The following is a 12,643-nucleotide window of genomic DNA, read 5'->3' as shown; positions in this document are numbered from 1 at the left end:
GTCCCAGTCCAGCCCTGCCTAAAATTAATGTATATTTATTAGGGAAAAAAACAGATTTTTCCATGTGACAGTGAGAACATTGAGCTTAACAAGTAAGGTCCAGTTATTTGTTTTAACAAACATTTCTGGCACATCCTCCACATCCTAACACCAAGACTTTAATATTTGAGACTGCTGTTAAGCAGGTCAAGTCAGAAATGAAATTTCATGCTCATCTGAGGCTACAGATATACAAAACCCAATTTACTTCACACCAGCTCATTTCTCATATGTAGGAAAAGGTAAGTTCATTAAATGAAACTTAAAGGCTCTTTGGCTCACGTCTTCATCTGGATGGTACAGCATAACCAGGTTAAGACAAATGCGTCATCTCTACAAAATATATTTGTGAGTGTTTTTCAGTGTTTTCAATTGTTTTAATTTTATTTTTCATTGTTCACTGTGGCCTGGTAAACATTTTATCAATATATATTTCACAAGGCCATCGTTAAATATTTACAAGAAATCAGGCATTATACAGTGTGTAAACCTCAATCCAGTGTGATTTGGATGCTCACCAGAAAATGTAGCCAGATATCAGCTGGGTTTAGATACATTTCAGATAAGATAACCTTTGTTAGTCCCAGAGTTGGGGAAATTCAAATTATTACTGCAGCAGAGTACACAAGGCAGGAACAAATGAACACATGCAGCATACCTGACATCAATAATGCTATGCAAAAATAGAAGAAATATAGACTAAGAAATAGATATGTACTTATATATTTAAGTCTATATATCTATATCCATCTATCTATATATATCTGTATCATTGATCTGTATACATACATGTACATATATATGATGCAATAATACAGATTACTATTAGAAGAAGAATGAAACATTTCATAGTGCAGTGTTTGGGTGTTAATAGTAGCAGGTATTTAGTATTGCACACTGATATATGTAAAGAGCCCAGTGTGTGTGCATATGTGGTGTACATTCACTGCTGTTGTGCAGTGTACAATTTGACAACAGCTAGAGGGAAAGGCCTCCAAAATGTCCCCTTTGCACACCGTGGGTGCAGCAGCCTGTCACTGAAGGGACTGCTTAGTGTTGTCAGAGTGACCTGTATGGGGTGGGAGCTGTTATCTGACAGAGATAACTACCTCCACTGGGTCAAGAGGGCATCCCAGAACAGAGCTAGTTTTCTTGATCAACCTTTTCAGTTTCTTCCTGTCCCCAGCAGACCACACTATAAAACATGGACAATACCACCAAAGAGTCCTAAGGTCTTCAGGAGCTCTCCCTGCTCCCTTCCAAAAGACTTCTCTGTTGCAAATACAACCGTCTCGTCTCTATCCTTTTGTGTACATGGACTCTCTGTTGTTACTCCAGATCAGTTTATTGGTCAGATCACTTATATGAGTCAGCTATCTTAATGCCCATTCTCTGGATGTTCACTGGTGTAGGTGGAGTCCACTACCTGCTCCTTGGTTTTCGGAGTGTTGATCTGGAAGTGGTTCTGCTGGCACCAGTTGGAAAAAGTCCTCAGTCAGTTTCTCTGTATTCCCTGTTGTCCTGTTGTCAGTAAAGTACACAATGAGGAGATGCTGTCATTGCCCACTCATTGTTTCAAAATAGAGATAGCCTACATAGTTCATACATATGAGAGACTGTTATGAGTCAATTAGGAGAAAGCGTTAAATGAGCTGTGGGCCACTGCTGGCACTGTCATCACATTGGAGGGTCACTTTAGTTTTCAAGTAGTATAAAAACAAACAAGAAAAACCCCACAAATATTCAGAAAATGTAGTGTTTTGTTTGTTTGTCACTGAATAGTGTTGGAATAAAGTGTGAAAATTGTGAAGGATTAAAATATTCCAAGAGCTCAAATTACTTCACCAAAACATGTTTCAATCATATTTTATCAACACAAATTTCACAGGTTTATTGAATATGAATAACTCGTGTAATTCAACTCAATTGTTCCAGCTCGTGCCAAAGCAAAACATCTGTGTGCAACCAATGTCGACTATTAACGGTTGGCGCCGCTTTGGAAGCAGAAACTGTTGGTTTGAAAGCCTTTAGTGTCTCCTTGTGGCGGGACTCTTATACTGCACTGCAAGATGTGTCAGCCGTATGCTAGAAAGTGATACATTAAAATTTCTGGGGTCACCATGAAGAGCTTACGTCCTTTCTTGGTCAGTGTGTAAAATGTGGCACAGCAGAATGAAGAATACTGATGGGCAGGGCTGGACTGGGACAAAAAATCAGCCCGGGCATTTTGACTAGAGACCGGCCCACCAGGTATTATAGGAAAAACCATAAAGCCTTTGAATGAAAACAAACGTCGTTGTGACAGTGATGTACACTGTCTTGTTGGTACATATGTATCAATCTAATAAACTTAAACCTACACCATCCTCCCTATTCTGGTATTCTAAACAGTACTTAGCCGAAACCCAAAGACTGCTTGGTTGAGTTAACTTCCTGAACTATCTACAACATATGGTGGAAACCTGAAATTAAGACAGAGAAGACTAGAGGTGAGACATGACCATTACTGAATATTAAAAATAATAAATGACAGATTTAGTGATATTTTCATAAACTATTTATTTACCACATCAATAAACAGCATGGCAGGGCAAAATATTTTTTCTAACATGGCAACCTTTTAAAAGTGAAAGGAGACAGAAAGACAGGTGAGAAAGAATAAAACTTAACTGACTTTTCGATGGCATTTTACACAAAGTACTAGTACAGTATCTAGAAAATGTGGGAAAATACTGGCATCATGTACAGTACTTTCTTCTGAAGAAATTATGTTGGGACCCTGAAAAAAACTTACTATGTACAATAATGGATTTCTATAAATTTGACATCGGATGAAAACTTTGGTTGTAAGATTCAAATAATTATTTGTTGAAAGCTAGAAATTTTAAATGAGAATAATCTGTTCAGCGCTGATGATTCAGTAAGGACATCTCCTGGTTTCATCTTCATGTTTCCCTCTCACCAGATAACCAAACCGATATCATGACCAGGAGCTTTTACAGCTGTGGCTCCAACAAACATCAGCTGATACTAGAAAGTGATATTAAATAAATTCTAACAACAGCTTATCAAGTTTAAAGGCGCTTCTGCTGTTTAACACGACCTCTGCTAGTTTCCTCTTTCTGGCGCAAAGCGGGAGATAAACAAGCAAGAGAGACGGGACTTGTGGCAGAAACGCCGATCAGCTGATCATTGATCAGTTTCATGATTGAAGTAGCAGCAGGAGAGGGAGAACGAGAGAAGAAGAGGCAGCTGTGCAGCAAAGACACAGAATAACTCCAGCTTTGTGTCTTTTTTTTATTGTAGCTGAAGTACCCAAAGTGTCGGCTGTAGCCCCCTGGGTGGGGTCACGTAATAATAGAAATTCTGTTTGAAATTACTTACAAGTTTGCACAGATACATGTTTAAATAAATGTATTTTATTTATATAAAAAGTGAGTTAAAAATTAAAAAAATGGAGATGGTTAAGATTGTGATGTTTCTCTTTACTCTGACCTACATTTACTGCTCTTGTAGTAAAATATGTGTCTCAATGATTGGACTTAACACTTTGCACATGACTCGGTAGCATTAGCGCTTTATACCGACCAGCCTGTGTTGTTTGCTTTTTGAATAAATTTTCAAGGAAAAGCATCAGTCTCTCTTGTATTGATTGCAGATTGGGTAGGTCCTTGCAGATTCTCTGGTTTTTAAGTGGACTTTTTATGTTTTAAAAATGGAGTTCATCATTTGGTTTTCTCTTACATATTTACACTGACCTGCTTACTATTGCTCAGGTTATCTGTTGGGAAAATCTGCTAATAGACTGGTTGTCTTTTAAAAGATCCTGGGAACTTCTGCAACTTCATGTAACGGTAAAAAGTGTGACAACCAACCCCAGTCTACCCCATACAAATGTGTTTTTTTTTTAAAAGATATGTAATTAATTAATTATTGGGATGTTTTTACTTTTTTTTTTTTTAATGCACAAGAGTCCATGAAATGCTTTTAGCTAATGCAGCATTACATGTCATTATTAAAAACCAAAATGCAGGTGAATAATATAACAATGGGTAGTCTGCTAGAGATTCAATAAAATAAGACAGGCGCACACATTTATAGCTTGGTATGTGAACGCAGAACAAAGAGGAAGTGGCACCTACCTGGCAAACTAGAAAGAATGAGTCTTGTTAAGGATAACCTTTTGCTCAGGGGGAAATTAGTATTTTATGACAGCACCCAATCCAAAATGCCTTCTGGGATGTTTATTCAAACTGTGGTGTATTTACCACAGAATATAAAAATCTCCTATATTCTTCAAAATCAAAAAGTCCAGGTTACAACTCACAAATAAAAAATTAAAAACTAAATAAGTCAACATGTATAAAGACAATAAAAAGTTCAAAATCGAATCTTACCCAACCCAGCACTGCTGGATGAGCGCATGAACAGCAGGCATGTAACTTGAATAGCTCTAATGTATTTCTACTTGATCTAAGTAGGTCTAGGTCATGCTATTTTCAGTTTTGGCTGTATTTTGTTGAAAAAATTGTTCTTTTCACTCCATACTAATTATTTGAGCTTTCCTTACTTGTTATTTTGCAGATAAACTGCATTGTCATACATACAGCGACGCAGGGATATATAATCATTTAAACTCATCAAAAGCAAACAGCAACAGCAAATTCAAAAGCCCATGAGCCACGCATCCGAGTCCCAGTTATATATAGTTTAGCATTTTAAAAGCTTTCTCTTTTGATAAACATGGTGGTGATTTTAGTTTGTGGCAGCAGCTAAAGCTTGGCTGAAGCAGACAGTGAGACTGGAAAAGAAAAAAAAAAATCAAGACGTTGCAGTGATCCAGGGAAAGTAAACCTGAATGAAACGCTCTGGTGGGATCCTAAGTGAGCTGTGCATAAATAAATCCCTGTAAACCTCAACAGACTGACCCTTTTTTAAATCCATGCTTGACTGCAAGCGTTTATTTAACACGTTCCCGTCTGCTTAAATAAAGTTGGGTTTTTTTGTTTATTATTCGGCCTGTCATTGCTCACAGTTGAGGTAAAGACGGTTAATGAAATACCGACTGTTATTTGTCCGCGAGGAAGTAGCTAATCCCCTGCTGACCTCTCTGTGCTGCAGACCGTGCGGAAGCGCTGCTCGGTGTAGCACCTGTGAGCCTCAGGACCTCCGTATCTGGCATCCATTAATTTAGCTTTTTAGTTTTAGGATGGAGGAGCTGAGGTGCAGCTCCCCTGTGCTTAAGTTGGACCTGAACAACTTCGACTCTCCCGGAGCAGAGAGCAACCGACACGTCTTAACGAACTCTCGTTCGCTTGAGTCTTGCGCTCGGCTGGGTGTAAAACCGGTTCAGCTTTTAATTAAATCTCTAAACGACTTCACTGCTGAGCAACAGGACACGCCGTTTGAGACAATGAGAGTCATGCATGAATCTTATGAAAAGGAGAGGCTGAAGACTTTACAAAAGTGCGGCCAGGAACGGCGGAGGATTATCCAGGCGGCCGGGGACAGGCGGCCATGCAGCAGTAAAGCCTCGGGCTTGGAGGTGTTGCCTGACACCAGACTGGAAGAGCGCTCAACAGAAATGCCCTATGCAGATCTCTGCTCTGAAGAGAAGGCTGTTAGCAGGTCCTCCTGCTCTGCTCCTAGTAAAAGGGATCCAGAGAGGAGCACATTGTGCAGCTTCAACCTGGGAGACCTCATACACTCCCCAGCTACCGAGAAGAAGCTGAAGAGGCTCACCAAGAGCATCCAAAAGCAGATGTGTGTCACAGTATCGGAGAGAGACCAGAAGATAGCTGCTCTGATGCTGGTGAAGCATGAGGAGGAACAGGCTCGTTTGAAGCTCAGCCAGCAGGAGGAATGGGAGCGAGAGGAGGCCCGCAGGCAGGAGGAGGCCCAGCAAGTTCAGGCAGAAAAAAAGAGGAGGAAGAAGCTGAAACGGAGTATGAAACGCTGGAACGAGGAGCTGGAGGCCCGCAGGAGGCTGAGGGAGCATCGAGAAAAAGAGAAAGCAGAACAGCTTAAGCAGGAGGTGCTGCTGCAAGAAGACCGATGGAGAAGGCTAAAAGAGGAGGTGGAAGTGTACCGCAGGGCAAAGATGGAGGGTACACAGGAGGAGGCGGAAGAGCGCAAACGCTACCAGGAGAAGCTGCTGACCGAGAAGGAGGAGGCGGGGAAGAGGGAGCGAGAGAGGGAGAGACAGGTGGCAGCGGAGAAGGAGGAGAAGGTCCTGAGGAGCAAGATGCTGAAGGAGAAGGAGGAGCGGAAGAGGCTGCAGGAGGAAAACCATAAAGAGCTGCTGAGACACATCTTGCTGAAACACCAGGTTGAGCTGCAGGGGGAGGAAGAGGAGGCGCAGAGGAGGAGCACACTGGAGAAGAAGTTGCAGCGCTCCTGCCAAAGGCGTGCCAAGTCTGTAGAGGCACGACTCGAAGAGCTTCGGGAGCGGGCTGCCCGGGAGGAGGAGATGAGTCAAAGAGTGCAGCTGAGGGCCGAGCTGCAGAGCGTCCAGCAGCTCACACACAAGCAGATCCTGGTCCAGCTGAGCCAGAGACGCATGGAGAGAGCCGCCCTGCACGCCTCAGCGCAGCACAGACGCAGAGCTCAGAAAACCCGGCAGAACAACAAACACAGGCAGCTCTGCCACCAGAGGCTCAGAGAGGAACTACAGAGAGAGGAGGAGGCGGCGAGGAGAGTCAGAGAGAGCCGCATTTCCACAAAGGAGCAGAAGAGGGAGCAGCTGAGAAGGCAGCGAGAGCAGATACAGGAGGAGGCACAGAGGCTGGCTCGGGCCTCCTTTCACATGAGGGAGAGAGTGAGGCAGCAGACGCACAGCCGGACCTTTGATCAGATGGCGCTTGAGGCTCAGCTGACTGCGTCTTTAAACCGCATGAATCTGTGAACTCTATTCAGACTCTGTTTTGCACCTGTACACTCACCCAGAGCTGCTTAGAAAAGGATCTGCAGTCAAATAATAGCTCCAGAGACTTGCAGAAATACTGAGACACATCACTGTTCTCTGCACTTTGAATGTAAATGAATTTAAATTCATTATAAATGGTCCCCGAGATGCAAGGGCCCTTGAACATCATATCAGAGCTGTTCTTAAAAATCATTTTTGGCCATTGTAATGACAGACACATGAACATTTGGTGATTTTAATAATCCAAAAAGTCAACTTTTTATTTGATAGAGTGCAGTAGCTGGGATACAGTTTCAAAGACTTCCAAACGGTTTCATTTCATTTTATTTAGTTGAGGTTAACTGCTTAGATCAGCAAGACCTCTGAGTGACCTCCTGTCAGGGTAAACTTTACAGGCACCATTGTTTCCTCAACCATTTGTGTTCAGTACTTCACAGCAGTGTATTCATTTATATTTGACCCCTGGCTAGTTCTTAAGCCTGAGATGAGATTGATTGTGTAGCAACACATTATATGCAACCCACATTCAACTAGTGACAACAAATATAACCATCCGGCACTTAAAGATTGATGGCTAGAGCGTTTAGCTGTTAGTAGACTGCAAATAAGAGGGGAGGGGATAGTCTGCAGAGGTTGGAAAGGAATCAAAGTGCAGTCCTACTGCAATGCTCTGAATGAGCTATGAGGACACGAGGCAAGAGTTAATGTTTGCTAGACCACGGTGTTGCCTGTTTTCCTGTTAGTCTGACTACTGTGTGTTATAAAATCTTTATACCACTTGAAGATTTTTATTACGTGCAAGATTCAAACAGAACAACGCTGTATCACTTTAATGCTAGGCCATAACAGATGTTTGATTTCACCATTAGCAGCGTGATCATGTGTGCCACATTTTTAATAATTACATGAACTGTAAACGGGAGCACTTCCTGTATTCAAATTGGGGTCACATGTAGGACAAATCATCAAAGAACTCCAAGGAACTCTCTTTTTAGACAATAGTAAAGAAATCTTTATTCTCATGGCATGGTGTTCAACTTAAAAAAAAAAAAAAACTCCAGCAAATGAGCCCTGATCAGGGAGTTCATAAAAACACTGGATTTTATTCTAGTGGTGTTCCACCAATGGCAAGCTTCCACCGAGGGTCAGAGTGGAATTTTCCACCAGTAGGAGGAAACAGGAGTCATCAATATTTATCAGACAAACAAAAATTTAATAAGCAACACTAGACAGCATCAACCACAGACAGTGATTTAAGGCATTCTTGAAGACAAAGTTTTTTTTAAAGTAGTTAAAATCCAAGTCCTCGGTTGAATCAGGGTATTTGGTGGCCTGTCATTTATAAACCCAAAAACCTTCCTTTTGGCTAATACTCCTTTGTCATGTCTTCTGTGGTCACTTCCAAAGGTTTGTAGAGCAGATGGGTTACATTTATGCAAACCTAATTGGTCTCTAACCTGTGCATGTGTTTTCATATGGGTTCATACATGAACTGTGTTTAGAGCTTAATGAATAAAGGACAAATTTAAGTGTAAAATATCTTAACTTTGGTTTACAATACAAAAACTATGAAATTAAAATTCAATCTCAAGATATTTAGTGTAGCTGTTAAAAGGGGAATTCTGCTCCACACGTTAAACATAAGTAAACAAGCTTTAGGTCAGTCGATGCAGCAATGTACAGCGTTGTGTGACGAAAACGAAAAAGAATCAAGTATAAAGTAAATAAATAAGCCATTATAAAACCAGAAGACATTTCACGTGTTTCAATATTTCACATGTTGCACACACTAAAGGAGCTGAAAGAAGGAAAGTAAAGGTAAAAATTGCTCTAACTGGCAGTGAGTCAATAAAACATCTGTAACCTCCAGAATCTGCTTGATAGTTCTTGATACGTACCTCACCTGCTGCCAGGAACCCGTCTCCGTCTAACGTATCACCTAACATGAGAGTTGCTGGACCAGTTTACCGGTTGGTCTTCTCATTTGGCTGCAGTTATTATCACTTCACATTGAGAGGTTCAAACCTTTGCCCCTTTTCTGTGTTTGGATGTTCTCCGCGTGTCCCTGGTTTTGTCCCAGCCTTATTCCACACTGCACAAGCATGAATGCTCAGTCAGAGAGATGATTCTAAATTAGCGTTAGCTGCAGCTGTGAGTGCGAACAGTTGGCCCGCGCCTCTGTGATAGCAGACAGACGGTAACCTGTCCAGGCTGCCTCTCACTCAACACGATCCCCACCATAAACCAACTCAGACAAACAACATTATAAAAAAAACTTTGTAGTTTGTATTATTGCACATTTATAATCTGAAAATCCGGCCATATTTTCAAACTCTTAGCCGTAAAATATAATAATATAAAGTGTACGCCCTAGAGACCTTATTTTCTAGGTGAGAGAGTATCGAATTATTTGGTTGTTCCTGTAAATCTATTCACCTTTCAGGATATTTAATACCTCAACATGCCTTCAGCGGACCGTGGCAACAAATGAGAACTGTTTCTGCTTCCTCTGAATGGAAACTCAATTCAGCTATGAAACTATATTAGTTACCCGATTCTTTATCACCTCCCGGAAAGCTTTTTGACACCCAAACAATAGCCTGACACAAATCCAAGTTACACTGAAATAAGAGGACCAAGGTAGACTCTGTCAAAGCCTATTTTGTCCTCTGATCATTGTGGCATACAGTACAGGTCCTCAGAGTTATCCTTTCACCCCCTTTTAAAATAAATTGCCCTCATGTTTTCTTTTAGTCATCGTGCAGTCCGAGGGCCAGCAACATCGGAAGCCCCACACCGATGATGAGGGTGAGGCTCTCCAGGAGCCCCAAGTGTCTCTGCTGGTGGGCTTCGGCTCCAGACTGCTGCTCGGAGTCCAAGGGCAGCTCATCAGTCCTGCTGCTGCTGATCTCAGGGAGAACATGCACCGTGGCCACATAGAGAAACGTCCCCGCTGAGAAGAGCATTCCCACTCCCGTTGCACTGAGCTGATTCTCAGATGAGCTTCCAGACTGCAGACACAGCACACATCAAGTTAAATAACTCAGACCCAGCAACCGTCTAGTCACTGGGATTTAATGCATCTCCTTTCAAGCAGACACGACAGTCAGATTGTGCTTTCTTACTGCATATAATATGAAGTAAGTGGCAATAGCAACTATAGGCGCTGCAGCTGAAAAGGCCAGTAAGTGTCCCTGAATGAACTTCTTCTCGAGGCCTCCGTGCATCAGAAAGGAGACCAAGCCAAAAGCGGCGGGCGCCTAAACAGGAGACGGGAAAGACGGTCAATGGCATCGTGCTCGTCACCCAGACATCTGTTCATTTCAATGAGCCGTTCTCTCACCTTGTGCAGAATCACAGCAAAAAACACTACAACTTGTACTGTCACTTGACCTGTAGCCACAGCAGCACCCAGAGCAAATCCATCAGCTAAAAGCAAACAAAGAGATTATTACTCTATGGTACAGCTACTTCTTTTATGTGGATTTGTATAGGTCTCCGGTCTTTAAGATCTGCATCATGGATGATTGTTGTTTGATTTGTGACTGCTGTCAAGCTTGGTTGTCCCCGTTTAAATAACTGTAAAGTTAGATCCTGCAGGCTGTGCTGCAGAATCACATGCTGAGTCACACGGGGGCATAAGGAACGTTTCCTTATAAACTTTCCACCCCTGTGACCTCGAAGCCAGTGAAACAGTGCGTCTCAAGCAAAAGCAAGAGAATAAATATGCAGAGGAGAGGTTTGGCTGTGTCACGTACCTGCAGCGTGAATAACCAGGCCCAACGTGGCTGTGAAGTGGACGCTGTTGGACAAACAAGTCGTCTGGTCTGAAATTAGACATCGCACACGCTGAGGTGGTTAACAAATCTGTGGAGGCAACACTCTGCAATGTAAAGCTGGCGTGAGAGTTCTGATAACTTGCCGCGTGTGGAAAGGTAGCTTCCTATCTGATCGACGACAAACATGAAGGTGAACCCGAGCGTCAAAGCCACCCCAATGAGGAACCGAGGTGGGCCTCTCTCTGCCACGGTCCCATTTTCTTTACTGGAATTTAGACCGGATGACACATCAGAGGATGACGCTGGAGACGGAAGATGAAGAACAGAAAGAGCTTTTGATGAGCTTGTTTTTGTTGTTTTTACAGAGAGCAGCTTTTTCATCTGCCACCTGCCTCATCAATCATCTGGAGGCTACAATCAAACACATGCAAATTTGGTGGGTTAGCACACCCACATAAACACAAAGCTTGCACAGCAACCATTCTGCTTCGTTGTCATGTGCATGTTTGAGCTTTCCTGCTCACCTTTCCACGAGTCTTCCAGCAAACCCACTCCCTCTGGGATGGTGATGGCCAGCGCTGTCCCACACAGCAGACCTGCCCCCAGGATGGAAACGAACTGCAGGCTTTTCTAGGGTTAAGACACGTGATTTCAGCAGATGACTGAGATTCCCCTCACAAGTTCTAGTTGTTCAGCAAGTTTCCAAAACAACAGCCTTGCACATTATGAAGGCACGACAAATAAGACAAGATGAAGTAGATCCAGACAGTCCGCTATAAACAAAGACTGTGGGAAATCACTTACCTCAGACAGTCTGAACAACAGTGGGATGAATCCGAGGAGAAAGGAGCCTACAAACATCGCCACAGATATAAATGTAATAATCAGCCCTCCGTCCATGGCGACGACTTCTTCCTAACACAAGTATTTACCCGGTTCGCCCCTTTGCTTTCATTTCAGCGTTAGCTCCTACTGAGATCCGGGACGGTGTGCGTTCTCATTGGGTCGCTGGAGTTTAATCTCTACCATCAGACAACACCAGAATGCTGTTCTGCCTTTCCACGTCGCACCGCCGTGGCCGCCCCCCTCGTTTGCTACACAGCTGCTTCCCAAGCAGCAGCACCAAGTGTCCGACAGCGAGAACTGCAACCTGAGTGGAAGCAAAACTCCATTCCTCTGTGCCCCAGTTAAACATAACCCAGGCCGGTTTTGACAGGGTGGGTTAAAAGGTATTTTCTGGAGAGGTTTTACGCGCCCATCCTACACTGTAGGACAACAAAGGCGTTAATTGCATCTTTTAGGGCTTCGATTGCGCAATTGTTCACCACCCGTTTTCAGTTTGGAGTAAAATCTCAATCTCAACAAAGTACTCCCAGACCACACTAAGTGGACACTATAAAGAGCACAGTGAGTGTGTTAAAGACGAATTCCTTCACAACGCGAGGCTCCTGATGGAAGAAGAGGGAGTGTAGGTCACTGGCAGGACAGGTTACATAAGAAGTCGATACACTCCTTTTTGCATACCACTAATATAGTTTAGTACGTAAGTAAAGTTTGTAAGTTTTATGTCAATTGCTATTAAAATAAAGCACTGTGCAACAATTAAAACACGCTATCAAAAGAGAGTAAAACACAAGAAAAATGTATAGAGGGCCACAAGTGCCAAAATAAATTACATACAAATTAAAGAATTAAATTTCATTTATTCATTGAAATTGGAAATAATTCTTATAAATGAAATGAACAGATGTTTAATTATTTAAATATTTATTCATTTTCAATTTAAATTAATTCACTACACATTTAATTAATATGTTATTTTCTGTATTGGCCTGCCATACAGTTCAAAAGTGAGAAACAGATTGAGACAGAAAGGTGCTTTAGTTTGAGTGTTTCAGAA

At 42.4% G+C, this 12,643-nt stretch overlaps 2 protein-coding genes across 2 annotated transcripts; one reads left to right on the top strand and one right to left on the bottom strand.

Moving 5' to 3' along the window:
- Positions 1-5,136: 5,136 nt before the first annotated feature.
- On the top strand, positions 5,137-7,846 carry LOC309720613 (uncharacterized protein). The gene has a single exon (XM_082557690.1). It carries the CDS (start codon positions 5,249-5,251, stop codon positions 6,941-6,943), a length of 1,695 nt encoding a protein of 564 aa, XP_082413816.1. The 5' UTR covers positions 5,137-5,248; the 3' UTR covers positions 6,944-7,846.
- An 829-nt stretch (positions 7,847-8,675) lies between these two features.
- Positions 8,676-12,356, bottom strand: LOC309720614 (zinc transporter ZIP9-like). The gene is made up of 7 exons (XM_082557691.1): positions 11,548-12,356; positions 11,268-11,373; positions 10,887-11,045; positions 10,723-10,791; positions 10,308-10,393; positions 10,090-10,224; positions 8,676-9,975 (listed from the first exon to the last, which is right to left on the bottom strand). The coding sequence occupies exons 1-7, from the start codon at positions 11,641-11,643 to the stop codon at positions 9,715-9,717; spliced, it is 912 nt and encodes a 303-aa protein (XP_082413817.1). The 5' UTR covers positions 11,644-12,356; the 3' UTR covers positions 8,676-9,714.
- Positions 12,357-12,643: the final 287 nt, after the last annotated feature.

The sequence above is a fragment of the Aulonocara stuartgranti genome (genome assembly GCF_965226115.1).
Source record: "Aulonocara stuartgranti genome assembly, chromosome: 13".
NCBI classification, from domain to species: Eukaryota; Metazoa; Chordata; class Actinopteri; order Cichliformes; family Cichlidae; genus Aulonocara; species Aulonocara stuartgranti.
This window is presented reverse-complemented; position numbering and strand designations above follow the sequence as displayed.